Source organism: Ostrea edulis, chromosome 2 (genome assembly GCF_947568905.1).
Source record: "Ostrea edulis chromosome 2, xbOstEdul1.1, whole genome shotgun sequence".
In the NCBI taxonomy this organism is placed as follows: domain Eukaryota; kingdom Metazoa; phylum Mollusca; class Bivalvia; order Ostreida; family Ostreidae; genus Ostrea; species Ostrea edulis.
The window spans coordinates 2,922,872-2,948,873 of record NC_079165.1 but is presented as its reverse complement, the minus strand read 5'-3'; the positions used below and the strand labels follow the sequence as shown (position 1 = coordinate 2,948,873).

Genomic DNA, 26,002 nt, shown 5'->3' with positions numbered 1-26,002 from the left:
TATGTAAATGTTGATATCGTACATCTGGTCCCAGGAGTATAGCACCTGAGAATTCACTGAAGTTAATCATTCAAATTGATGTAATACCGAAATTTTATAAGAGTGTACAAACTAGATACATGTACATGTACCGGATCTCGCCTTATCAGATCAGCGATACCCGAAGGACCAGTGGGTAGCTGCATGCATTTTAAAATCACTATCATGTTGGTAAATCTTTGAGAATTTGCCAGAATTGGTCATACACGTGGAACACATGAAATGTTTTGACAAGGAGGAAGTGCTTATCCATCGGCCTCATTAATTATTCAACTTCCGAATATTAAGGAAAATAGACACGCAATATCGTTTTAAACTAAGCAATTCTACGAACTCTTTACAGAATGACTATATAATGTTTCAGAGAAGAGATCTCTTATTCTATCGATTTAAATTTTTTAATTCTAACACATTTTGCTTAGGATTAATCTACTGTTTGAGGATTATCTATCGTATTTTACATTTTTTTTTATCTAGGAGAAAAATTATGGGATTTTGGTAGGAGGAAAAATTCCCCAGTTGTCCGATAGGATTTTCAACCCTGGGTGATAATATATAGTACTGTACAAGTTTGTGTGAGCTTTACGTTAAGCAATGAAATACCGCTAAAAAAAACGTACCGAATGCATTTGGATTTTTCTCAACACCGCTATATATCGCGAATAATGAAAGGAGTGAATTAAAATCAGAGCAGTTAAAAACTCCTAGTAATCAATAGAAATCTGTATGTAGGCAGATTCATAGAAACGAGCTGTACATGTACGGTGGTTTCAGGTTTTTGAGGCAAGAATTTCAGATGCCTAGAAGGAGTGAACATAACTGAGGTGGGATCAGGCGCCTGGGAGGAGTAAGCATCCCCTGTCGACCGGTCACACCCGCCATATGATGTTAATCAAACTATGCACAAGGTCAGATCGTATTTGATGCGGTTTGTAGCAGTGTTACTTGCACTCTGATGTAGAGTTCTAGTGAACTTAGCGTGCATCATTGAATCGGACAATAATAAAAATAACAGATTGGCATTTATTACATGTAAGAATTTCAATACAACAACAGAACCTATAGCAATGTGAAAAAGTAAGACAGAGTAAAGACAAATGAACGTGCAAAAGATTAAATCATATAATTTTCATAAACATTCACACCTGTAGCAAAATCTCAAGCATTTTTTTTTTATTAAAGCAAACTTCTGAACAAACTACACGAACTGCATTTACAGGCGTAACTAACTTGTCCAAGTTTGATGATCCCAACCTTAATAGCACTGTTTTTCGTTATGTTTATCAATGATACTGACCTTGACATATAACAAGCACCTTACTGTCTTCATGGGGAGCGTGTGTATTAGGTTTGATTACCCAAGTCTTATCTTTCTCATAAGGTGCTGGCAAATGAACATACATTGTAGGCAACAGAAAGGCACAAATAAACACTACCACCTATATTGTTTTGTGCTTATAGAATTATCCATGAACTTTGATAAACATTAGACTTCTTCCTCTAATCTTGATTACAGTATCTAGTTTTATTGCTACCGTTTCGCCCATCTTAGTTTTATTACTACCGTTTCTCCTATATATATATACATGTAGCTCTCTTTCTGCCTATAGAGTTGCTCATTAGTTTACTAACTTTGATCCACGACCTTGACAAACGATTATGTTGTTTTTTTCTTCATATGTACCAAGTTTGACGATCTTAGCCTTATCAATACTGTTTGTTACTCACAAGGTCGGACAGACACACTGCGTCATACATGTACCATAATACGAATCATCTACGAATGACGTATAAAATTGAGAAAGTACGGGGAAACGAGAGAATCTTTCATTAAAACTCTGAACAACTAAATGTCTGAGTTTTTTATTGATTGAAAGTGACGATCATATCCACAACAGAGTTATGACCTGCAGAAATATATATATATATATATATATATATATATATATATATATATATATTGTGTGTGTGTGTGTGTGTGTGTGTGTGTGTGTGTGTGTGTGTGTGTGTGTATTAAGTCCTCTCCGTTGACATTGACTCTGTAGATACATAAACATGTTCAAAAGCCGACACAGGATGATGGACTAGATCGATACATGTCAACCATTAATTCAAACGTCCACATTTCAGACAGACATGATGAAAATGATAACTTGCTATTTCAACATTCTCCACATTTACTCATAAAGTCTTAAGCTTGCACATACAAGGACTCAATCATAAAAATCACCTGAATCACTATAAAAAGAGTCACTTATTCCAGTAAGGTAGTTAAAACTGTACATAAACCGGTCCCACGTACATACACAGCCCCCACTACTCAATTGTGAAGATGGTTCTGATGCGATGTCACCTGATTTCATTCTAAACACAAGGGTTTATTTCCGGGATTCGCTGTTCTTCTTTATGCTATCCTCCTCAATGCAGAATGGAAGTTACACTACGTTAGACTTGGACCCCGTCTGGTTACATAGGACAAAGGCACACACGACAGCCAAGAGCTATAAAAATAACGAAGTAAGTAATCAATTTCATCAACGAAATACACACACGACAGTCAAGAGCTAAAGAAAATAACCATGTGAATTTTCAGTTTCATCAAGAAAGAAAACGTCATAAGACCCACTGGCACGCCCAGGACTAACAATCAAATAGAAGCTAGATATACAAGGAATCTGCAACATGTTGTAATGTACATTACTATCTTAATCAAATTGAAGATGAAGAAAATTCCGATTTTAATATATGCCTGATCAAAATACAGGATTCACGGCGAGTGTGATCGGTTGACAGGGGATGCCTACTAATCTTTGTATAGGCACCTGATCCCACCTCTGGTATATCCTGGGGTCCATGTTTGCCCAATTCTCTATTTTGTATTGCTTATAGGAGTTATGAGATTGATCACTGTTCGTTATTTTCACCTTTATAGGAGTTATGAGATTGATCACTGTTCGTTATCTTCACCTTTATAGGAGTTATGAGATTGATCACTGTTCGTTATCTTCACCTTTATAGGAGTTATGAGATTGATCACTGTTCGTTATCTTCACCTTTATAGGAGTTATGAGATTGATCACTGTTTGTTATCTTCACCTTTATAGGAGTTATGAGATTGATCACTGTTCGTTATCTTCACCTTTATAGGAGTTATGAGATTGATCAATGTTCGTTATCTTCACCTTTATAGGAGTTATGAGATTGATCATTGTTCGTTATCTTCACCTTTATAGGAGTTATGAGATAGATCACTGTTCGTTATCTTCACCTTTATAGGTGTTATGAGATGGATCAGTGTTCGTTATCTTCACCTTTATAGGAGTTATGAGATTGATCAATGTTCGTTTTCGTCACCTTTATAGGAGTTATGAGATTGATCAATGTTCATTATCTTCACCTTTATAGGAGTTATAAGATTGATCACTGTTCGTTATCTTCACCTTTATAGGAGTTATGAGATTGATCACTGTTCGTTATCTTCACCTTTATAGGAGTTATAAGATTGATCACTGTTCGTTATCTTCACCTTTATAGGAGTTATGAGAGTGATCACTGTTCGTTATCTTCACCTTTATAGGAGTTATGAGAGTGTTCATTATATTCACCTTTATAGGAGTTATGAGATAGATCACTGTTCGGTATCTTCACCTTTATAGGTGTTATGAGATGGATCAATGTTCGTTATCTTCACCTTTATAGGAGTTATGAGATTGATCAATGTTCGTTTTCGTCACCTTTATAGGAGTTATGAGATTGATCACTGTTCGTTATCTTCACCTTTATAGGAGTTATGAGATTGATCACTGTTCGTTATCTTCACCTTTATAGGAGTTATGAGAGTGATCACTGTTCGTTATCTTCACCTTTATAGGAGTTATGAGAGTGATCACTGTTCGTTATCTTCACCTTTATAGGAGTTATGAGATTGATCAGTGTTCGTTATCTTCACTTTTCATGTGAAGGCCTGTGACTTCCGCCTCTGATGCCGGGCGCGTAGCAAATGAAAATGTGAAGATAATTTCAATGAAAAGTGACCAATCTCCTTTAAAGAATACAAAATTGAGAGTAGAGCAAATATGGACCCTTGGTTATACCAGTTGTAGGATCAGGTGCCTAGGAGGAGTAAGCATCCCCTGTCGACCGGTAACACCCGCCGTGAACCCTTTTTCTCTAATGGGTGAACGGAGTAATCCGTAGTCAAAATCGGTGTGGAAAGAACGACCTTAATTGAAAATTCACTACCGATGTTAATTGACTTAGAAGATTTGATTAAATCGCGGGGATTGGAAATTGAATCTTGAACGCCTCCAGTTGGAAAGGTTGAGAGCATTTGCTGAGTACCTGCGTTTGAGATTTTTATTTTTATAAGGTATGTAGATCTTGAAGACTTTTGTCATTGAATGTTTTTTGTTTTGCATTTGGACATTGTATATTTACCATGATTATGACTACCGTAAACAAGATACCAATCGCAGGTGTTGAATAAGTCTTTATCAGCTCTTGAAGTCTCTCAAAACAACCCTGTAAAAGTAAAAGAAGACATACATATATATACAAAATACAAAGTTGGCCGTCCGTCAGTTGGTACCACCCTAAACATCGGAACTTATATACGTAATGTCCGATTTAACAATAGCTGTTCCTGAAATGGAAGGAAAGGGCAATTAGTGTGTATAACCGCAGTGAATGCAATTGTTCGCGGCTTTCCATAAGTTCATCAGATATGTTACATAATAACCTGAACTTCTAGGAACATATTAAATTTTGTACGTTTATGAGTGCTCGGGAACGAAAAAATTCAAACAAAGAAGGAATTTTGTTAAGATTGTCGGTCACGTCAAAGTGGAATTAAAAAAAATACAAATTCTTGTAAAGGTAATTTTAATGTGTACCACTAACCGGCATAAAAATCACTATCCTAGGTTAATGTTTGGGACTGCCACGACTGTAAGACTTGTACCCAGCTGAATAAGTATTTGTATATTGTAATCTCTCAATGTCTATAAAGGAGTAGGACAGACACGAACCCCTGGACAAAGGTGCCCAAGGTGTCCAGGAGGAATAAGCATCCCTTGTTGACTGGTAACCTTTGTTTAGTGTGTAACACCACGACTGGTCACAGTGCAGAGCCAACTAAATTGTTTAATGTGCAAAGTTAGAAAAGAACCTGGGTATGGTAGTTAGAGACGTTGAAGAAGCAACTACGAGAAGCCTTTGTAAAGTTGGTTTCATCCACTCCATTGCAGCAGCTTCGTGGTATCTGTGCATTTGTCCGATGGCAGGTACCATTAGTTGTACACCACGGAGTCAAGTCAAAGTCATTTGTACTCCCTTCAACAGGATTCACGCCACAACAATCCAACTGAAGAAAACATAAATTACATTTTGTTGTATTTTGTTGTAAAAATGTGTCATCATAATAGTATTGTATGTAACTTTAACCATAATCATTGATGGAATCAAAAGTAATTTTAAGATGCTAACGAATTTAAAGGTTTCGGTTCTATTGAATATATATCATTATAAAGAAAGGCGAAGATAACGAACAGTGATCAGTCTCATAACTCCTAGAAGGAATGCAATATAGAGAGTTGGGCAAACAAGGACCCCTGGATATACCAGAAGTGGGGGCAGGTGCCTAGGAGGAGTAAGCACCCCCTGTGTCAACCGGTCACACCCACCGTGAACCCCATATCTTGATCAGGTAAACGGAGTAATCTGTAATCAAAATCAGTGTGCCAAGAACGGCCTAACAATCGGTATGAAACGCGTCAGACAGCATTTTACCCAATGATAGGTTTTATTGGCAAACTAGATCATTTTATTGAGCGTAGAATTTGCGAAATGCTGACTCTATATGAGACTATTGAAATCCCTGTAATATCGAATTGTTTGTCAGTAGCCTGCCCTGATCATACGGAAAACGAGCTCTTGCGTATCGAATCAGTTGAGAGATGGTATTGGTGTGTTATACCTCTTTTTAAAAAGAATTGTTAACGTACCATTAAAAATACGCACATCCTTCATCAAAGAATTGTTAACGTAGCATTAAAAATACGCACATCCTTCATCAAAGAATTGTTAACGTAGCATTAAAAATACGTACTTCCTTCATCAAAGAATTGTTAACGTACTATTAAAAATACGTACTTCCTTCATCAAAGAATTGTTAACGTACTATTAAAAATACGTACTTCCTTCATCAAATAATTTGCTAACGTACTATTAAAAATACGCACATCCTTCATCAAAGAATTGCTAACGTACCATTAAAAATACGTACTTCAATTGTATGTGCTCTTAAAATACATATATGTACACACATTCTTAATAAACGGAAATGTTGACGTACCATCAGAAATACAAGATTCCATGCGTTGGATATTTTGCTGGTACTGTTTAAAGAATCGTCTATGAAATTCTTCTGTAGTACCTCCAGTAACTTATCCTTAGTCGAAGGATTTAACTGAATTTGAAAAGAAATTATAACATACAATAAGTTCCTATGGTCTACATAACACTGTTACAAAGAATGTTTAAACAAGAACTTTTCAATCTAATTAAAATCAGACTTCTGATCTGCCCGTATATTCCTCGGAGGCTTGGCGAAAGAGAAGGTTAAATGTCTTAGGTTTGCTGTGGCACTGGTATCGAACCCGGGGCAACCGAACGTCCTAACCACTATGCTAACTCGATCACTGTTGATAATTTTGCAATATTGATTTAACCTGATCGTTTCTTTAATAATTTTTTTCACCCATTTTGAATGTTCTTAAGGGAATTTATTGAAAAGGGAAGTATCTTGTAAATCAATACTAATTAAGTGTGACCCAAGAAAATGTTCTTCCCAATTCCATAAACGCTGAACCCATGTTAATCTGGAGGAATACCTTTTACAGAATATATGAATGTGAAAAATGTAACACTTACTGTGGTCCCACCCCATTGCAGGAAGTGTCTGACAAATTAATTTGACAAGTTGTACTTTTGTTCTTTCGTAGGAATAAAACTAAAAAAAATCCTCTATTTCCCGTGGAAAAAACTTCAAATCACTGTTTTGACTCAATTCATCAATGGTCATGGTTTGAATAAAATGCTATGATCACAGAGTTACAGTTTGCACAATCTTACATAATCACCATGTAAGAACATTCGCGATCAAGTTTTGGGTTTCCCGATCTAATGATTCATGAACGATGTTTTTTTTAAAAAAACAAACCTTGATTTTTAAACACATATCTCCTCAGTCAGGGACTTACCCGTTCTAGAAGGCCTCGAATACAATAATGACTGGCGTCAAGTTTGGATGTTATGGCCTGATGGTACCGCAGAAGATAAAAAAATTGACTCGTTTATACCAGAAAACTGAGAAAATTTTATGTGAGTCTTTTTTGCTTATTAAAAATGAATTAATAGACCAAGAACATGTACATTCCAGCCAATGTAGCAAAACGTGAGCAGCGACGAATAACTAATTACAGTTAATATAAGTAATAAGTTAATACAGTAATTCTGTAAATCAATGCTTTTGAAAATTCATTAAGTATGGTATATATATCAAGGATGGTACATATATGTTTAAAAGCAAGATATGTTAGCATAATGATTTTCCAGAGGTAATTTTTAATTCAAATTAGAAAAATCTTGTCATATTTTGATACACATACATATTACAAGACAAAATGTTATTACTTATGATACATGTACAATAATAATCTTCTACTTTTTGGAACTTGACAGTAAGAATTGTTTTTACACTGTCAATGCTTAAAAGTACCTTTAGAACACGATTGTAAATGAATGACTTAATATGGCTGGTGAAAACCACCCCTCTCAACAATAAATCACATCTATAAAAATTTGAAACACCTAAAATAACAAAATAAAGCAGTAGCTTTACTTGACATTGGTGAACATTTTATCACATGTATTTTGTGTATCCTAAGCTCTGCTATAAACAAAAATATGTTCTTATCATTAATTTTAGATTTGACATCAAATTGATCTAGTTTCAAGTTACATTTTATAATGACTGAGGTTAAGGTTACAATGTATATGGACTGAAGTTTAGGTTACAATGCATATGGACTGAGGTTTAGGTTACATTGTATATGACTGAGGTTTAGGTTACATTGTATATTGACTGAGGTTTAGGTTACATTGTATATTGACTGAGGTTAAGGTTACATTGTATACTGACTGAGGTTTAGGTTACATTGTATATTGACTAAGGTTTAGGTTACATTGTATATTGACTGAGGTTTAGGTTACAATGTATATGAACTGAGGTTTAGGTTACATTCTATAATGACTGAGGTTAAGGTTACAATGTATATGGACTGAGGTTTAGGTTACATTGTATATTGACTGAGGTTTAAGATACATTGTATCTTGGCTGAGGTTTAGGTTACATTGTATACTGACTGACATTTAGGTTACAATGTAAACTGACTGAGTTTAGGTTACATTGCATACTGACTGAGGTTTAGGTCACATTGTATAAGACTGAGGTTTAGGTTACATTGTATATGACTGAGGTTTAGGTTGCAATGTATAATAACTGAGGTTTAGGTTACAATGTACACTGACTGAGGTTTAGGTTACATTGTATAAGACTGAGGTTTAGGTTACATTGTATATGACTGAGGTTTAGGTTACATTGTAAACTGACTGAGGTTTACGTTACAATGTAAACTGACTAAGGTTTAGGTTACAATGTAAATTGACTGAGGTTTAGGTTACAATGTAAACTGACTGAGGTTTAGGTTACATTGTATACTGACTGAGGTTTAAGTTACATTGTATATTGACTGAGGTTTAGGTTACAATGTAAACTGACAGAGGTTTAGGTTACATTGTATATTGACTGAGGTTTAGGTTACAATGTAAACTGACTGAGGTTTAGGTTACATTGTATTTGACTGAGGTTTAGGTGACATTGTACAATGACTTGAGGTTTAGGTTACATTGTATATGACTGAGGTTTAGGTTACATTGTATATTGACTTTGGATTAAGTTACATTGTATATGGACTGAGGTTCAGGTTACATTGTACACTGACTGAGGTTTAGGTTACATTGTATATGGACTGAGGTTTAGGTTACAATGTAAACTGACTGAGGTTTAGGTTACATTGTATATGACTGAGGTTTAGGTGACATTGTATAATGACTTGAGGTTTAGGTTACATTGTATATGACTGAGATTTAGATTACATTGTATATTGACTGAGGTTTATGTTACAATGTAAACTGACTGAGGTTTACGTTACAATGTAAAGTGACTGAGGTTTAGGTTACATTGTATATGACTGAGGTTTAGGCTACATTGTATATGGAGTGAAGTTTAGGGTACCTTGTACATAGACTGAGGTTTAAGCTACATTGTACACTGGCTGAGGTGTAGGTTACATTGTATATTGACTGAGGTTTAGGTTACATTGTACACTGACTGATTGATTGATTGAATATTGTTTAACGTCCCTCTCGAGAATATCTAACTCATATGGAGACGTCACCACTGCTGGTGAAGGGCTGCAAAATTTCGGCCTATGCTCGACACTAATGACCTTTGGGCAGGGAGGGATCTTTATCGTGCCACACCTGCTGTGACAAGAGACCTCGGTTTTTGCGGTCTCATCTGAAGGACCGCCCCATTTAGTCGTCTTCTACGACAAGCATGGAGTGCTGAGGATCTATTCTAACCCGGATCCCCACGGAACTACACTGAATGAGGTTTAGGTTACATTGTATATTGACTGAGGTTTAGGTTACATTGTATATTGACTGAGGTTTAAGTTACATTGTATAATGACTGAGGTTTAGGTTACATTGTATAATGACTGAGGTTTAGGTTACATTGTATATGACTGAAGTTTAGGTTACATTGTACACTGACTGAGGTTTAGGTTATATTGTATATTGACTGAGGTTTAGGTTACATTGTACACTGACTGAGGTTTAGGTTACATTGTATAATGACTGAGGATTAGGTTACATTGTATGACTGAGGTTTAGGTTACATTGTATATGACTGAGGTTTAGGTTACATTGTATATGACTGAGGTTTAGGTTACACTGTATATGACTGAGGTTTAGGTTACACTGTGTGGATTGGACTAGGACAGAGATTCACAAAATCGTAACTATAAAATCATTCACCACGATACAAGGACTAATGAAATATAACGGTGTTCTGAACCTAATCAATGAAAATCTCAATCAGAGTTCCCCAACATTTTACACAGCCTATTCCAGTTTATATTTTGAACTGAAGGAAATATGCTGGCTACGTTGCCAAAATTAGAGAGTGCGTGCAATACATTTCTCAGGTTTTAAGACTATTTACTTACTTCGTCTTTTAATTGAAACCAGACCACTATGGCTGCAATCTTCATTACGAGGAAGATCAACACTAGGATGGCGTACTATCAGCAAAAGGGAAAATGAACAGAATGTACGTTATTATCAAAAGAATTCATTTCATTTTGTTTCCATTTCAGATGTGGTTCTGTTTTTGCTTTTACAGATTGTAATGATAAGCATTTCTTCATGAATGCACTGCAGTTGTGAACAATGAACGTATGAATCTTGATAAATATAGTACGTTTACTTTAATGGCTGAAAATTTGGACAGAAATGAAAGTAGAATGTAAACATAAACAAGAGGCCCACGGGCCTTATCGGTCACCTGAGTACTAGTGTATCACTACTCCCAAGAGCTATGAAATCTAGAAAAAAAATCCTGTTCTGTATATCTAAGCTAAATTCTAATGTCCAGTATAAAACAAGATGTGTTCGTAAAACCTAATGCTCTCAAAAGTGCATACACTGATGAAAGGCTTTGCATAATATAGTAGGTGTTTTAACATTAAAACATTAAAAGATATGACTAATTTGGACCCACCTTAGAGTCAATTTCCTGGGTTGTGAAATTCACAATTTTTGTACATCCTTTTTTGCTATTCCTGAGTATGCATTTATATTTTTATACAGTATCAGCAAAACTTACACATTAATACTATAAACCAAGTTTGGCCCCACCCTAATACAAAATCCCCTACCCCTGGGATCATCAAATTTGACAATATTGGTAAAGGCCTACCTGCTCTTTTGAAATATCCATTTAGTTTCAATTTAGTATCAATAACACTAAAGAAGATGCTATTTGAGTGTTTTACACATAAACACTATATACCAATTGCAAGTTTGGTCTCGCTCTGGAGTTAGAACCTCTACCCATGGGGGTAATAAAATTCACAATTTTGGTAGAGGTCCTCCTGTGTGATATGACCATGCATTTAGATTCTCTTATACATTGTATATGCGTGGTTGTAGGGTAGAAGATGTTTGAAAATTGGTCAATATTTGGCGGTGTTTGCCCCGCCCCTAAGGTCCCGGGTTGCAGGAGTCCTGGAAGTTACAATTTATGTTCGCCTTGTATCAAAAATGTTTCATATCAAATTTGAATAGAATTGGAACGATAGTTATCAAGAAGTTTAAAATATTCAAATGTTAACGGACGACGAAGACGCAAATTGATTTCAAAAGGCCACCTGAGTAACTCAGGTGATCTAAAAACCAACGATATCAACGGAGTTACCGTAATTAGCAAACACTTCACTTCACAACATGCTCCAAAGAGTCCTAAACCTGCTACCAACGTCACGCAAGCCCCGAGGATAGCCACCAGGATAGAAATATTTTTGAAGAGATCCGCCATATTGTTCCCAGCCACCTGCACTGTGTCTAGAGCAGGTAAAATTTCGTTGGGTAATGCGTTGATCCTGGCGAGTATTCCTGTTATTGATAATCCTATACCAAGTAACTACAAGCAGAATGGATGACATTAAGGAGGAATATCACGTCGTTATAATGACTGACTTCCTTTTAGAAATTTAAATGAAAATATAAATATCGACAAGACTTGTATATTCCTATAAATCAAGCACCATTTAGTTCTTTTTTCCCCCCAAATGATAACCCTGTATTGAAGACACTGTCGGACACTAGAATCTTGTAATGATCAGGGAAAAGGTCCGCGTACATGTACCACTTCACATTGATATTTATGGTTTGATATTTTACATGTAAAAAATTCCTAATAAAGTGGAATTGTATCGTCCCTCTTTCAGGGGGAGAGATATTGTTTTGTACTTTCTGTCCGTTTGTTTGTCACAAAACCTTGTGAACGCTTTTCTAATAGCTTTGAAACTTTGAACAATGCTTTATTGTCATTTGTAGATATGCATATTGGTGGGACAGGAGGATCCAATTGTTTTCCTAAAAGTTATGGTGGAAATAAGAGGGGTGGGGGATGTAAAATAGCATGTGAACACTTCTCCGTCCTATTTGGCTTATCTGATAGATTTGAAACGTTGTACAATGCTTCATTGTCATTTGTAGATGTGCATATTGTCGGGACAGGAGGATTCAATTTTTTCCTTTAAAGCTATATTGCATCTAAGAGGGTGGAAAATGTTAGAATAGCTTTATATGAACACTTCTCCCCCTACATGACTTATCCGATAGACTTGAAATTTGAAATTTTGTACAATACTTAAATGCCATTTGCAGATATGCAAATTGCAGGGACAGGAGGATCCAATTGTTATCCGTAAAGTTATAGTGAAACTGAAGAGGGAGGGTGTAAAATATTTTGTGAACACTTCTCCTATGTGGCTTCTCGGAATTCATAATGTCTATGTTCCTTCTCATGTTTTCTCCTGCATACCATGCAGTACATTAAGGGGAGGAGGTTTCATTTGGAGCACTTCCAATTTGGGGAGCTGGGGAGACATTTGTTTGTTGTTGTTTTTATATAAAAAACAATCTCTAGTCCTTCCGTTGACAATTTGATACATGTATGTATTTTGCTTTCAGAATCCAACATTTTAAGAAGTTTTTTTCTTCTTCTATATTTGACTTTTTAAAATTATATGAGCGTAACCAGACTCTACAAGACAGCGATATGCAAGCTTTACTTTCATCTTTGTTATTGTCTAAAGTAGAGGAACCTTGTAAAATTACCTCATCTTGTACCTGTCTGTATTTGTATGAAAAAGAAAAAAAACCCACGAACACTAGGAAGAAAACTAGTATATAAGTTCCAATATACAAAAACCGGTCCCGGTATCTCAGTGATAGAGCGTTCGCTTCGCAACCGGGAGGTCGTGAGGTCGAGCCCCGCGTGTGCCATGACCGAGTCAAACCTAAGACGTTAAAATATATAGCGATTGCTCCTTCGCCAAACGCTCGGCATTTAGAAGCAAGAATCTCGGGTCTTTCAGATATGACCTTAAAAAACGGAGGTCGCGTGTCGTGGCAGGTGTTGACACGTTAAAAAGAGCCCTCATTCCTACCGCCCTGAGCGCTAAGCATCAATATATATTTGTTCTACTTCACCTATAGCTGATGACGTCTCAGTATGGGTGAAAAATTCTCGACGGGATAAAAAACAATCAAATCTACGATTTCTTTAGATGCCTGTAAAGTATTTAGTCAATAGACATGATCTGTGAACGAGAACCGAAGGAACTCTGAGACACAACTTTCAATTTTGAGGAGGGAATAAAAGCAATTTAACACAAGTGTCGAATTACATGAATCAGGCAAGAAGACAATTGTATATCGCTGGTAGGATGATATGGTTCACGTGTAGTAGTTCCTGTAGCGTGCGCTGATACATGTGCACATATCGAATTACGTACTTCAGGAGAAAGTAAACCTACACATATCATAATTTCTTTAGCAAATTGCATAATATGATAAAGATCAGAGAAGATTTGAATCGTCTAAAAGTTCAAAGTCATTTTTTACTTTAAATATTATCTAAGTCTGTCCTGAAGCGTCTGCTCTCATGGATGAATCAAATTTGATTAATCAATTCACAATTACTCTGAAATACCTTGAAGTTTGGAGTTGATGTCATTTGCTGGAACGTTTCAACAAATTGATTTGACTAATTGTATATTGTTTAACCTCTCTTGAGAATCTTTCACTCATATGGAGATGTCACCATTGCCGGTGAAGAGCAGCAAAATTTAGACCTATGCTTGGCGCTTACGGCCTTGATACGGGGCCTCGGTTTGTGCGGTCTCATCCGAAGGACCACTCCATTTAGTCGCCTCTTCCGACAAGCAAGGGGTACTGAGGACTTATTCTATCCCGGATCCCCACGAGAGACGATTTGATGGGCTATTGGCCAATCAGAACGTATTAAGCGGAGGCAAGACAGCAGCGCTGTCGTGTGAATATAGCAGTTATGATGGGTCGGCTAAATTTATGATGATCCATGGAAGACAAATTCAAACAGCTGTTGATCAGCATTTAAATACATCTATTCTTATTTATTTTATCAGGTCAATTCTTACTATATATATTGAATATACATTTAGATTTAATTTTCTTAGAATGCGGTTAAGTTGAAAATGATAGCTACATTTTTTGGTAAATCTGTGCGATTCTTGTGGAGCCTGCAAAGTAATTGTAGTGAGTGGCGTGGACGGGTTAAGTCATTGACGAATCCATGGAAGACAAATCAGCAGCTGTTTAGCAACACCACCACCCCTACACATGCAATTATATTTAGTCAAATTTAAATTTTACTGAAAAAGCTTTTTGTCAAAGTTAAAGAAAATACCGGTAAAGCAAGGTTAATGGAAATGGAAGTGACTTTGTGCGTTTCTTATGATTTTATTAGGGGTTATTTTCAATGATTTTGCCACCATCCTTTGTCTTTACTTTGCATACATTGAAGAAACTCGTGCGAAAAGGTACAAGTAATAAGCGACCCAGGTAACGAACAAAGCGATACTATTGTTTTTATGTATGTCGGATATATTCATGTGGAAAACGTAATATAAATAAAACTGAATTATTCAATCATTCTAAAGTTGCTAAAATAATAATGAAGAAAAAGATTACTTCAAGGGACCGCAAGAGCAAACCGCGCACGCGCATGGTAACCATTAAGCTACGCCAATTTGGAAATCAATGGGGGTCAAAGGTGGAATCAGAACAATGCGGTGCTTGCTATTAATAATGTTACAGGGCTGCAACATTTAGGCCTAGGCTCGGTGCATACAGTCTTTGAACAGGGAAAGATCTTTATCGTGCCAATGGGCGTCGATTTTTGCGATCTCATCCGAAGGACAGCCCAATGTAGTCGTTTCTTCTACATGAACAACCTAGGGTTTCTAACCCGGATCTCCACAAAATTAACCGTCCCTAGAACTCATGTATGATTTTTATGGTTTAACGTGGTTCAATTTCTAACGTCTGTATTTTTCAATGTGTCAATTAGCAGTTTTAAAAGACATATATCATATCATAATGGCAATTTCAACGACGTCGTTTAATAATGATTTCTTGAAGTCAGAAAATTGTGAATTTCGTATACTAAATGCTGTAAAATATTGAAAGTGTTTGTAAATACGCTATACTGTGGGCCGCATTGTAAAATAAGTGAACTATATATTTCTTTAAACAATATTTTGAAAAATTGCTGTAACCACTCTTCAAAACGAGAGACTATATCACATTTGATAACTTGTTAGGGTATTTGTTATTAACAAATAGAATCGCAAATATTTACTAAAACCATAGCATATCAGTCCATCACCTACAAAGTTTTAAGGTGAGATACATAGACCTACAAAGCTTTAAGGTGCAATACATAGACCTACAAGGTTTTAAGGTGTGATACACAGACGGACAACGAGTCCCCTTCGTGTCGCCTCAAGGGTGATAGAAACCTGTTTATATAACACCGTCTTACTATTTCATTAAATCTCTTGGTTCCAGAAAAATCTAACAACTGATCAAATGATTACAAATTTCCGAATTTTAACACCCACCCTCTCTCTCTCTCTCTCTCTCTCTCTCTCTCTCTGCCCCCATAATGTGGTGAATATTAAGAGGTTGTACACTTAAATTTTTCTTCCTTTTGACACACAGTACGTTGTCGCATATGAAATTATCCCCAAAAGGGAAATGGGCAATTAGAGGTTGTGGGAAATTATTATAAAATCGAAAACAGATGTTAGATTAAAGTAATAGAACTGCCAAATTAAATGTGGTTTATTTTCAAAACAGACAGAAAATAAATAATTGGTCGTCTTAACTCCTTCGAATGTGTTTTTGAATTAGTGTTATAATAGTACATTCATCGTGAATAGAGACGGGAAGTTTGTATAAGGACATCAAGACACCTTAATAGATATACTTCAAACCCGGTAATTCTTTACTAACAATACAGAAAAGTGGTGGATCCGGAAAAGTCTCTAAATGAGGGTGCGATTTACGTTTGTACCTTTTCTGGCTACAAAGGGGGATATAAAGACCCCAAAATGGCAAGAAACTGTTACAAATATTCAACCAAACTCCCGCAACCTCCCTCCTCTCTCTATCCGTCAGCTCCGTGTTAGTACTGCAGAGCAGTCTAGTGTCATATTATTATATATATACAACCCAATAACAATAACATTTTCCCTAAATGACAAAATCATGATGAATATAAACATCAGATTCCAAATAGTGCACTCTACTGTTTCAAGGCTTACACGGTTCTTGTTTTTCACCCTCTGCAAAGACAGCGTTTTAACATTATCATTTCTCGTTATTACATCATTTATGCCGCACTGAGACAAGTATTAGATTATTCCGTCTAATTAGAAATGTTATTAGGTGATAAATACTACCTACCAAGAAAATAATATTGATGGATATTAAAAACACCTTTCCAAACCGCCCGCAACAGTCCATCGCCATCTTCTTTATTTCTATGGATGACGTATCCTATACGTGTCTTACGCATGACAATGATTCATATTATTTTGCCTTATAAATAAACAAGATTTTCCCTGAAACTAAAAATATAAACCTTTCCTAACTGAGATTTACACCCTTAGTGAGCTTATTTGAGTGTCACGTTCATAGCCATCCTGTAATATGTATGTACATGGAAAAATGCGTATCACAATACCGAAGTCACTCCTTTATAACACTTTGATTGATTGATTGTATATTGTTTATCGACCCTCTCGATAGGTTACTCATATGGAGACGTCACAAAGACCGGTGAAGGGTTCAAATTTAGGCCTTTGCTCAGCGCTTACGGTCATGGAGCAGTGAAGGTTCTTTAGCGTGCCTACTGTGAAACGGGACATCCGTTTTTGAGATTGAGAGAGAATACAATTTTTCTATCAAATGCGGTTTATTATCAATCGATATACTGGTTCAAGTTTTTCGAAAAAAAAAACGGTTTTCTTTTTTTTCATTTTTGATGTTTAAAAATATAGCCCATTTAATGTTGACAACCAAAATCTGGACCATCTGAATGCAGGGATTAGAGTGGTATTTTAGCTTTGATTCTGTGTACTGAGTGTTTTTATGTAAACCAACCAACCAGTGAAACGTCAATTTTGTAATTTAAAGCATCTTCATTGTGTACAATCACAAATTTTAAATTTCAAAAAAATACATTTTACCTAAAGTATACTTGAAATGTGATATAATATAATAAACTTGGATCAATATCCATTTATTTTCAAAACCCCGTATACAATAACACACCTCAGTCTTTGTTTTCAAAACAAATAATAAACTCTTTTATATGATGAGCTTCCGTCATGATGAATAACCTCATTTTTGTGTGTGTGTGAAACCTTTTAAACATATTAAACGGTAGATATTGATCATTTAAAGTGAAAAACAAAATTTGGAGGAAAATCGTGAATCAATCCCTTTAACGTAAAGCTGATTAACAAGGACACAACATGTAAAGAATTTCACGAGAAATAAGTGAAAATTGCTATTGTTTCCGAGAACGATTAACGTCATTTTTGTAATGTCATTGAAATGTTATTTTAACCTTTGATTGCCTATATCTCAGTAAATATGTTGAATACTTCACATGTGTCTTTTTAATGTTGTTTTATAATGGAAGTTACTTAAGAAATAAGGTATAATTTTAAAATATTTATCGGGATATACGTGTAAATACGGGTTGGTCACGTGATCAAATTCCGTAAAGCCCAAAAGGGATTTATGGGAAAATTGATCACGTACCAACCCGTATTTATATCCCGATAAATATTAAAATGATACCTTATTACTTATATTTACATTTTTGATCGGTAAAATTGCTGAAGTTTGTTAACAACACGTTTCCATACATTTCAAATTGTTGACCTCCACAACGAAGCGACATAGATGTTCAAAATGACAACAACACAAAACAAAGTTCCATCAAATGAAGAACTAGTACTGTTTTAATTATTATGACGGTAGAAAGCAAGTATATCAACATATACATTAAGTCGGGAGTATATTATGGGAAACTCTTTCATATGTCTAATTTTAGGGGGTGGGGGAATTATGATTTAAACGGGGTGCGCAAGGTTACACTTACAGTTGTGATGAGCTTTCACTTTTGAAGTGAAAACGTTGAAGACCGACTTTAATAGATATTCTGTGGATATTACGGTGTTAACAGAAGACTGAAGTGGAGGAACATGAAGAACAGGGCAGCAGTCGTCAGGTGTAGGCAAATCATTTATAGATAGGACAGAGAACACAGCTCAGATGAATCTCCGGAAAGAACTGAACATCGCAGAGAATGTGGAAATGCACGAAGGTAAGGGACGGTTTGGATATGTAATTGTTGACAAACATGAGCTCACTGAACGCTTCTTTTGACTCGATAAATTTCTATAATAGTTTTCTAACGACGCCTCGCTTCGATGTCCCGACATAAACTTGGAAACCGACATCAATCACCTATTGGCTGCTGTGGCACGGAGGCAGTGCGGTGTGTAGGTCTTAATGCACTTTGACGACTTATAGGCCATACATCCTGTGAATGACATTTTTGCTAAAGCCTAATGTCATCGTGTAGCAGTAGGTACAGTTCCGCATCACCGATGACACGGGTGAAGTTCACTGATGTTGTAGCAGACGAAATTTTAGACATACATTATTAGTAAGACATTGTTTACAGAAATGCTTTTGATCAATTATTGATGTAAGTCCACTGCTTGCAATACAAATAAAACCATAAATACATTTTGTGATGTTGATTTCATTTATTGATAAATGTATTGATAGACTTCTGTAGTAAGTGAGAGCGATTGCTAGATGTGTATTGCCTTAGTAAAAGTAGTACCTGTTACCTACTTTTAACAAATGTTCATACGCACAGCCGTGACCTCTGTTGATCCCGTAGTGGATTTATGCAGTGATAAATACGTATTGCTTGTAATAGTGTTATGTAGGAGAATACGGTTGAAAATGTAAATATATCATTTTAATTTGAAATTTTATGATATTCTTAGGATAAATAATTCGGTTGCACATGATCGTCTATCTTTTGAAATGCAGTATGTTGATAGCGCACCCCTAGCCTGCTTATTATTTTATGTGTAATGTTTTCTAACTCTGGACTGGGATTCTACGTAGTGTTGCAGAAATGTATGTTGACCTCGGACATTAAAAAGATTGATTGATTGAATATCGTTTAACGTCCCTCTCGAGAATATTTCACTCATATGGAGATGTCACCACTGCCGGTGAAGGGCTGCAAAATTTAGGTCTATGCTCGCGCTTATGGCCATTGAGGAGGAAGGGATCTTTATCGTGCCATACCTGCTGTGACACGGGACTTCGGTTTTTGCGGTATCATCCGAAGGACCGCCCCATTTACTCGCCTCTTACGACAAGCAAGGGGGTACTGAGGACCTATTCTAACCCAGATCCCCATGGACCATTACAAAGACATCATGAATACGTACTGAATGATGTTTTTCTAATGGGTTCGGGGTATTTACACAAATATCTGTCAATCTAAATTTAAAACAAACTATTACTAAGACTCGTAAATTGGCCAGAGCAAATAAGCGGCATGAAGTTCCTATATCGTTTTGAAATTCACTATTCCTACCGTAGATCTTTATGTTTTGTGGGTTCTAAATTTTCACGGAATTCCTAGGTACTCTCTATCTCACGAATTTGAGTGATTCCATAGTATATGAACTATATGTTTGTTAATTATAGACTTCTTCAGAACTGGAGAGAGAGAGAGAGAGAGAGAGAGAGAGAGAGAGAGAGAGAGAGAGAGAGAGAGATTATAATAAAGCGTTTGTCGAATTAAAAAACAGGAGAGCTCCGGGGCTGATATTATCCCTTCCAAAAAATCGGATGTGGTTCTTTTTTTTTTCAAGGAAAATGTTTGTACTTTGAGTAATTCGTACGAGGATGGTACTATAAAATGATTTTCAAGGATCACTATCGATTTATGTTCCTTTGGATTTTGATATGATAGACGTAAGTTTGTTATTAACAAATATATTTACAAACTTTGCAGATAAGTATATTATGAAATTCATATCATATATATTTTAAGAAATGCAATACCCTACAGTTGGAGAAAGCATATTCGACAAAATGATAATTCTTTTATAAATAGAAATACGCTTATACTGAGTTTCAATGGTAATAGGAGTCCCATATCAAACATGACTTGTAAAGATTTTTACTGGATTTTGATGGAAAGTATAGCAGAATTACCAACATGTATACCAAAATGGGAAAATATTTTTGATTCAAAATAAACACAGCAAGAGTTAGAGAGTATTTACAAGTTACCTTTCACAATATCAATGGAAACATCATTACAATCTTTTCAATATAAATTAATTCACAGATTTTTAGCACACAACAAATTGCTGTATGCAATGAAAATTAAAACATTACCTTCTTGTATATTATGTGGAAATTTAGATACAATAGAGCACAGGTTTTACTTTTGTGAATATGTTGGTACTTATTGGAAGCATTTCCAAACTTAGTGGAATAGATTAAACATTACTTATATAAATGATATCTCTTATCGAGACATAATATTAGGATTTTATGAAGAAAAGTGTGAAAGTCTGAATTATTGTATACTGCTTTCTAAATATTATATACAGTTTGTGTTTAATTCAGATACAGGGCACAGTGGTCCTTCTTTATATATTTTTTTGCAATTTTTGAGAAGAAAACTGTTTGTTAAAAAATCAATTTATTGTGGCAGAAGAAATCTTGATTATTATAACCAAGTATGGAAAACGATAGAAGACAAAATAATTTCAATGTAAGATGTATCTTCCTTAAATGAATTAGTTATGCATATTTCATATACTAGTCTCTCTTTATCTTCAAAGTAATTGTACAATATTGCTATTAATTTTCACACAGTGTTTAACATGTTTGCTGAAATATTGAAGTTGCATGTAACATCCTGTTTATATGATAATATATGTCCAAAAAGAGCCAAAAAAAAATTCATATCCCCCTTTCCTAAACTCCAATACTCAGGTCCTTCGGATGAGACCGCAAAAACCGAGGTCCTGTGTCACAGCAGGTGTGGCACGATAAAGATCCCTCCCTGCTCAAAGGCCATAAACGCCGAGCATAGGCCTAAATTTTGCAGCCTTCACCGGCAATGGTGAAGTCTCCATATGAGTGAAATATTCTCGAGCGGGACGTTAAACAACATACAATCAATCAATCAATCCAATACCCATCGGTTAACATACCGTGGAGGACTGTGGATGATGTACATTTGAAATGATACGTTAATCGTGTTATCCAAAATTATTTCTGATTTCCGCTTAGTATTACTCTGTTTATCTCATCGAGAAACAGGACTCACGAAGGATGTTACCGGTTAACAAGGATTGTTTGTAAACTTCTGGATCTCCTAGCCACCCGATCCCACCTCTGGTGTTTCCATGGATACGTGTTACTCTGATATAAATTTTGTATTCTTGTGTATAATATATTGTTTCATGATATAGAATTGTCATTAAAGATATATAATAGGGCTGAACAAAGACAACAACCTTGTGGTACACTTGATATAACTCAATACTTTTTGCCCGACCTGAAGGCAACATCTAGATAAGAAATTTAGCAATTTTCAATTGACAAAGAAATGTGGTACATTAAGAATACGTCTACTTTACACGCAACTTTTGAGGGTGTATGAACTAAATAGTCCGTAACCTATTTCTATTCAGCATACAGATGTTCCTTCGTGTGTTTAGTTCATGTCAATAATTGTTGGTGTACATATGTACGTGTCGTGCGTAGGGAAATACAAAGTTTGGACAATGGATGAAATGCGCCATGTGTTTTGGAAACATGATCCACACAGACAAATTATTTGAAATGTGGATTGATTGATTTGTATCTTGCTTAACGTCACGCTCGAGAATGTTTCACTCATGTCACAAATATCCTATAAATACAACTTAATATTTAATCATACACATAGCAGGTCGTGACCAGATCCAAATCCACATACAGCTTTCATGGAACTCTCAGTGGTGTTTTCCTTGTTGGCATTAGGTAAGTGTCAAATTTTCGTCATTTGAATACATGTACTTATCGAAATATTTCGACATTAGATGCGTCGACAGATGAATTCAAATTAGACCTAATGAAATAGCAAACCAGTTTAAATCAAAATCCTGTTTAAAACTCGTTTGGGACGCTAATGAAAAGTTTACCGAAACAATTCAAATATAACCTTCATATCTATTGTAGTATGTATACAGGGAAAAATTTGCCCCCGTTTTATTTTTGTCCCTTTTCGCTATCGTTGTCAGTGGCGAATGTAAGACTGGGCGAAACCGTTCTCCATTATCTCTCTTTTAACACAACTGAGTGTGGACGAATTCAAAGCGAGGCGAAACCGTCAACAAGTGTAAAAGGGCGAAAATAACACGGGGCTAAAATAACCCTGTATTCAGTATTACAATTGGAGAGTATACGTTTTCATTCTCCCCACTATATGCACACATTTAGTATACAACTACAATATAAGAACTGTCACACTCAGTCTTTTTGACCATGAAACTGATCAGATACATTTTTATCCTTACTTTCAGCCGTGGGGAATCATATTGTAGGCATCTATGGTGAAGATCACGAAATTGCTACCGCAGTATGTGTGGGATTAGCTCCGGATAATTCCTATACTGCAGCGATTCCTCGCAAGTGTTCGAGTGGACGGTCTTGTGTTGACATCTGTCGGTCTGTTTCTAACATGGGCAAGGTTTCGGGCGGTGCTTTTCTGTAAGTTATATATGCTAACATTATCTTATTACATATATAAAAGCGTGTTAACGTTTCAGTGAGATTATTTCATACGTCACCTACTTCAGATGAAGTACCATACGAAACAGGCAACTGATTCAGCTCAAAATTCGCAGGGTTCTTAATCGTGGGCGAAACACTTTCCTTTCTCAAAGGCTCACTGCCTTCATGTTCTAAACTCGGATGTTTGGTGAAAGAGCAGTTGCTACTTATTGATTGTAATATAGCATGAAGAATAAAAAAAAAAATAGAAAGTCTTAGATAAAGTATTTAGTCTGCATCAAAGAAAATTATTACTTTTATAGTTTATACTGATTTTATATAAGTTTTACAACAAAGCAACATATGCCACGCACTCCTTTAATATGTACTAATGCTTTATCTTTGTAACAGTCGACCGCGATGCATTAACACATTGCATATATATGCCAGTCGGGGTTCTAAGAACACACCCAACACCAAATGGATCAACACCTGGAAATACGGATTTCGCGGCTGTACAGCAACTCACTGTGGGCCAAACTTTTGTTGTTGTTCCAAATAAAAGATTTGATCAGATAAATCAATGAAAATTGGAGGCAATGAGAGTTTTGTGTTTTATCTAATCGAAAGTTGTTTTCGTGAAAAAATCGATTAAGTTACCTATCAATTTAGTAACTGGCTACTTTTAAATGTGAAATGTTGTATACTAGCCAGCAACTAAAATATATTAAAATCCACCTATGACGTCATTCTTTTGTTCGAACACTCCATTATTTTTCAGGAATGGAGTGTTCGGAAAGTAGGTTAACCTTTATACAAGTAGATATAAATGCATGCAACAAAAGAATGAAAAACGTAAGACATGATTAAAATGCACAAAGTTTAGTAGCAAGGGGTCCACCAAAGGTGGATTTTAAGTGGGTCAATGTACTCGTATCACTCCATTCCTTAAAAGCAATGGACCTCGGCCCCTTCGGGGTCTCGGTTCATTACTTTTAAGGAATGGAGCGATACTCGTACATTAACCCTTACGTCCCAGAGTTCTTCTTCGTAAATGTAGGAGGTTATACCTGTTAGTGTAAATTATGCCATAAAAGTTGCATTACTGTAGCTGAACGGAATTGATGAAAATAGTGTCATTCAAAGTTATAGATAAGAAAATTACAATGATCATTGTAGGGAAAATAGATCTTTTCTGTTTTCACTGCAAAACAACGGACAAGGAACGCAACATGGGATTGGGCAAAGTTTTGATGAATGCATTTGATTCAAATGATCGATGTATTATTTCAATTCAAAAAAGGTTTATATGTGCAACAAATTAGTCTTTATTCAAAAATTCAATAAAATATCCACGGGTGCTATCGATATTTTAAATTGCATTACCAGTAAAAAACAATACAAAGTACTGACAATAGCTGGCATAGATTTCCGACAATGGTACAGATCATACTGCTATCAGTGTCAATTAAACCCGAAAATTTGGATTGTCACTCATTACCTGAATCTCACATTTTCTTTTTAACTCTAATTTAGTTTTATTTTCAAAATTGCCATTTCTTTTATCGTCTTTCTGAGCATTTACCTCACTAAAATACCCAGAGAGACAGTTGCATGTGAAGCCGCCATTTCCCCCACAAACATGGTTATAAGATACGTCGTACGTCGGATACTTCATGCTATTTGGAACGACTTACTGATAGAGTTAGATCGGCATGATCTATTACAATAGACATTCGATAGTAAACAAACTGACGATTGGGTAAAAGAAAAAATATACGGAGTTGGAATTTACTTTCTAATATTTGATATTCATCAAGCTAACACAAAATTATTATAATAATCACATTTCCATCTGAAATAATCACTTGTCCCTTCGGGCAAGTGTGTATCGAGTTTCACTTGTCCAAACTGAGTTTTCACTTGCCTCGGGCAATCGGACAACCGTTGATGTCGATCCCTGGGCCCTCTGCCGACTCGGAAAAATAATTGTGTTTATATATATATATATATATATATATATATATATATATATATATATATATATATATCGGGTGTTGTTGAAACTTAGTGCTTATATATATATATATATATATATAAAAGCACTAAGTTTCAACAACACCCGATACCAGGAAGTGTCGGGTCCACAACATGGATACAAGGTCAAATACAAAAAATTATACAAAGCACTAAAATTACCAACGACATGAACAACCAGATTGTCAAATTTTCGGGACAAACGAAAAGAATTACATAAGGTGGCCAATATCAACAGAGAATAATAACAAAAACTACATATAAATACATCTAGCACAACTACACTAATCTACAAACGTATTTACAACGCAGACTACATGTTGTTTGGTCTTTAGGCTTGCCAATCAATGTTAAAAGAGGAGCGAATTAGGACATCCCTTATTCGTCGAAAGAGCTGATCCAAAAGAGCTGGTCTCGTGTCGTTGGTCATTTTAGTGCTTTGTATTTATGATAAAATATCTGTATCTCGATCAATCAATCAATATATATATATCAATATATATATCAATATATATATATATATATATATATATATATATATATATATATATATATATATATATAAATCTAATTACAATACAACCATCAATATAATACACTAAGTATAGATGATTAAGTGTCTATATCCTTTGAATGTGGCCCTGCTTTATTTCTGTTGCCTGTCTGTATCCGTTTCCCACTTTACATGAATTCTGTTCCTAGACTGAATGATATGACGACCGTTCCACGTGTACCACATGCTGCTAAGTCGACTTGGAGATTCCTCCACTACGACATACGGAAACTTTCAGTTATCAGGATC

The 26,002-nt window shown here is 35.6% G+C and overlaps 2 protein-coding genes and 1 long non-coding RNA gene across 3 annotated transcripts; 2 read left to right on the top strand and 1 right to left on the bottom strand.

The window, feature by feature from the left end:
• Nucleotides 1-1,044: 1,044 nt before the first annotated feature.
• Nucleotides 1,045-16,868, bottom strand: LOC125680663 (tetraspanin-9-like). Its single transcript, XM_048920362.2, has 7 exons — nt 16,744-16,868; nt 11,642-11,866; nt 10,392-10,466; nt 6,392-6,505; nt 5,207-5,401; nt 4,477-4,560; nt 1,045-2,540 (listed from the first exon to the last, which is right to left on the bottom strand). Exons 1-7 carry the CDS (start codon nt 16,807-16,809, stop codon nt 2,475-2,477), a joined length of 825 nt encoding a protein of 274 aa, XP_048776319.2. The 5' UTR covers nt 16,810-16,868; the 3' UTR covers nt 1,045-2,474.
• Nucleotides 16,869-18,446: 1,578 nt separating this feature from the next.
• On the top strand, nt 18,447-19,105 carry LOC130052410 (uncharacterized). The gene is made up of 2 exons (XR_008800757.1): nt 18,447-18,676; nt 18,760-19,105. It is a non-coding gene; the product is annotated as an uncharacterized LOC130052410 (long non-coding RNA).
• A 3,216-nt stretch (nt 19,106-22,321) lies between these two features.
• On the top strand, nt 22,322-23,763 carry LOC130052409 (uncharacterized). The gene is made up of 3 exons (XM_056157296.1): nt 22,322-22,431; nt 22,974-23,160; nt 23,575-23,763. Exons 1-3 carry the CDS (start codon nt 22,395-22,397, stop codon nt 23,723-23,725), a joined length of 375 nt encoding a protein of 124 aa, XP_056013271.1. The 5' UTR covers nt 22,322-22,394; the 3' UTR covers nt 23,726-23,763.
• Nucleotides 23,764-26,002: the final 2,239 nt, after the last annotated feature.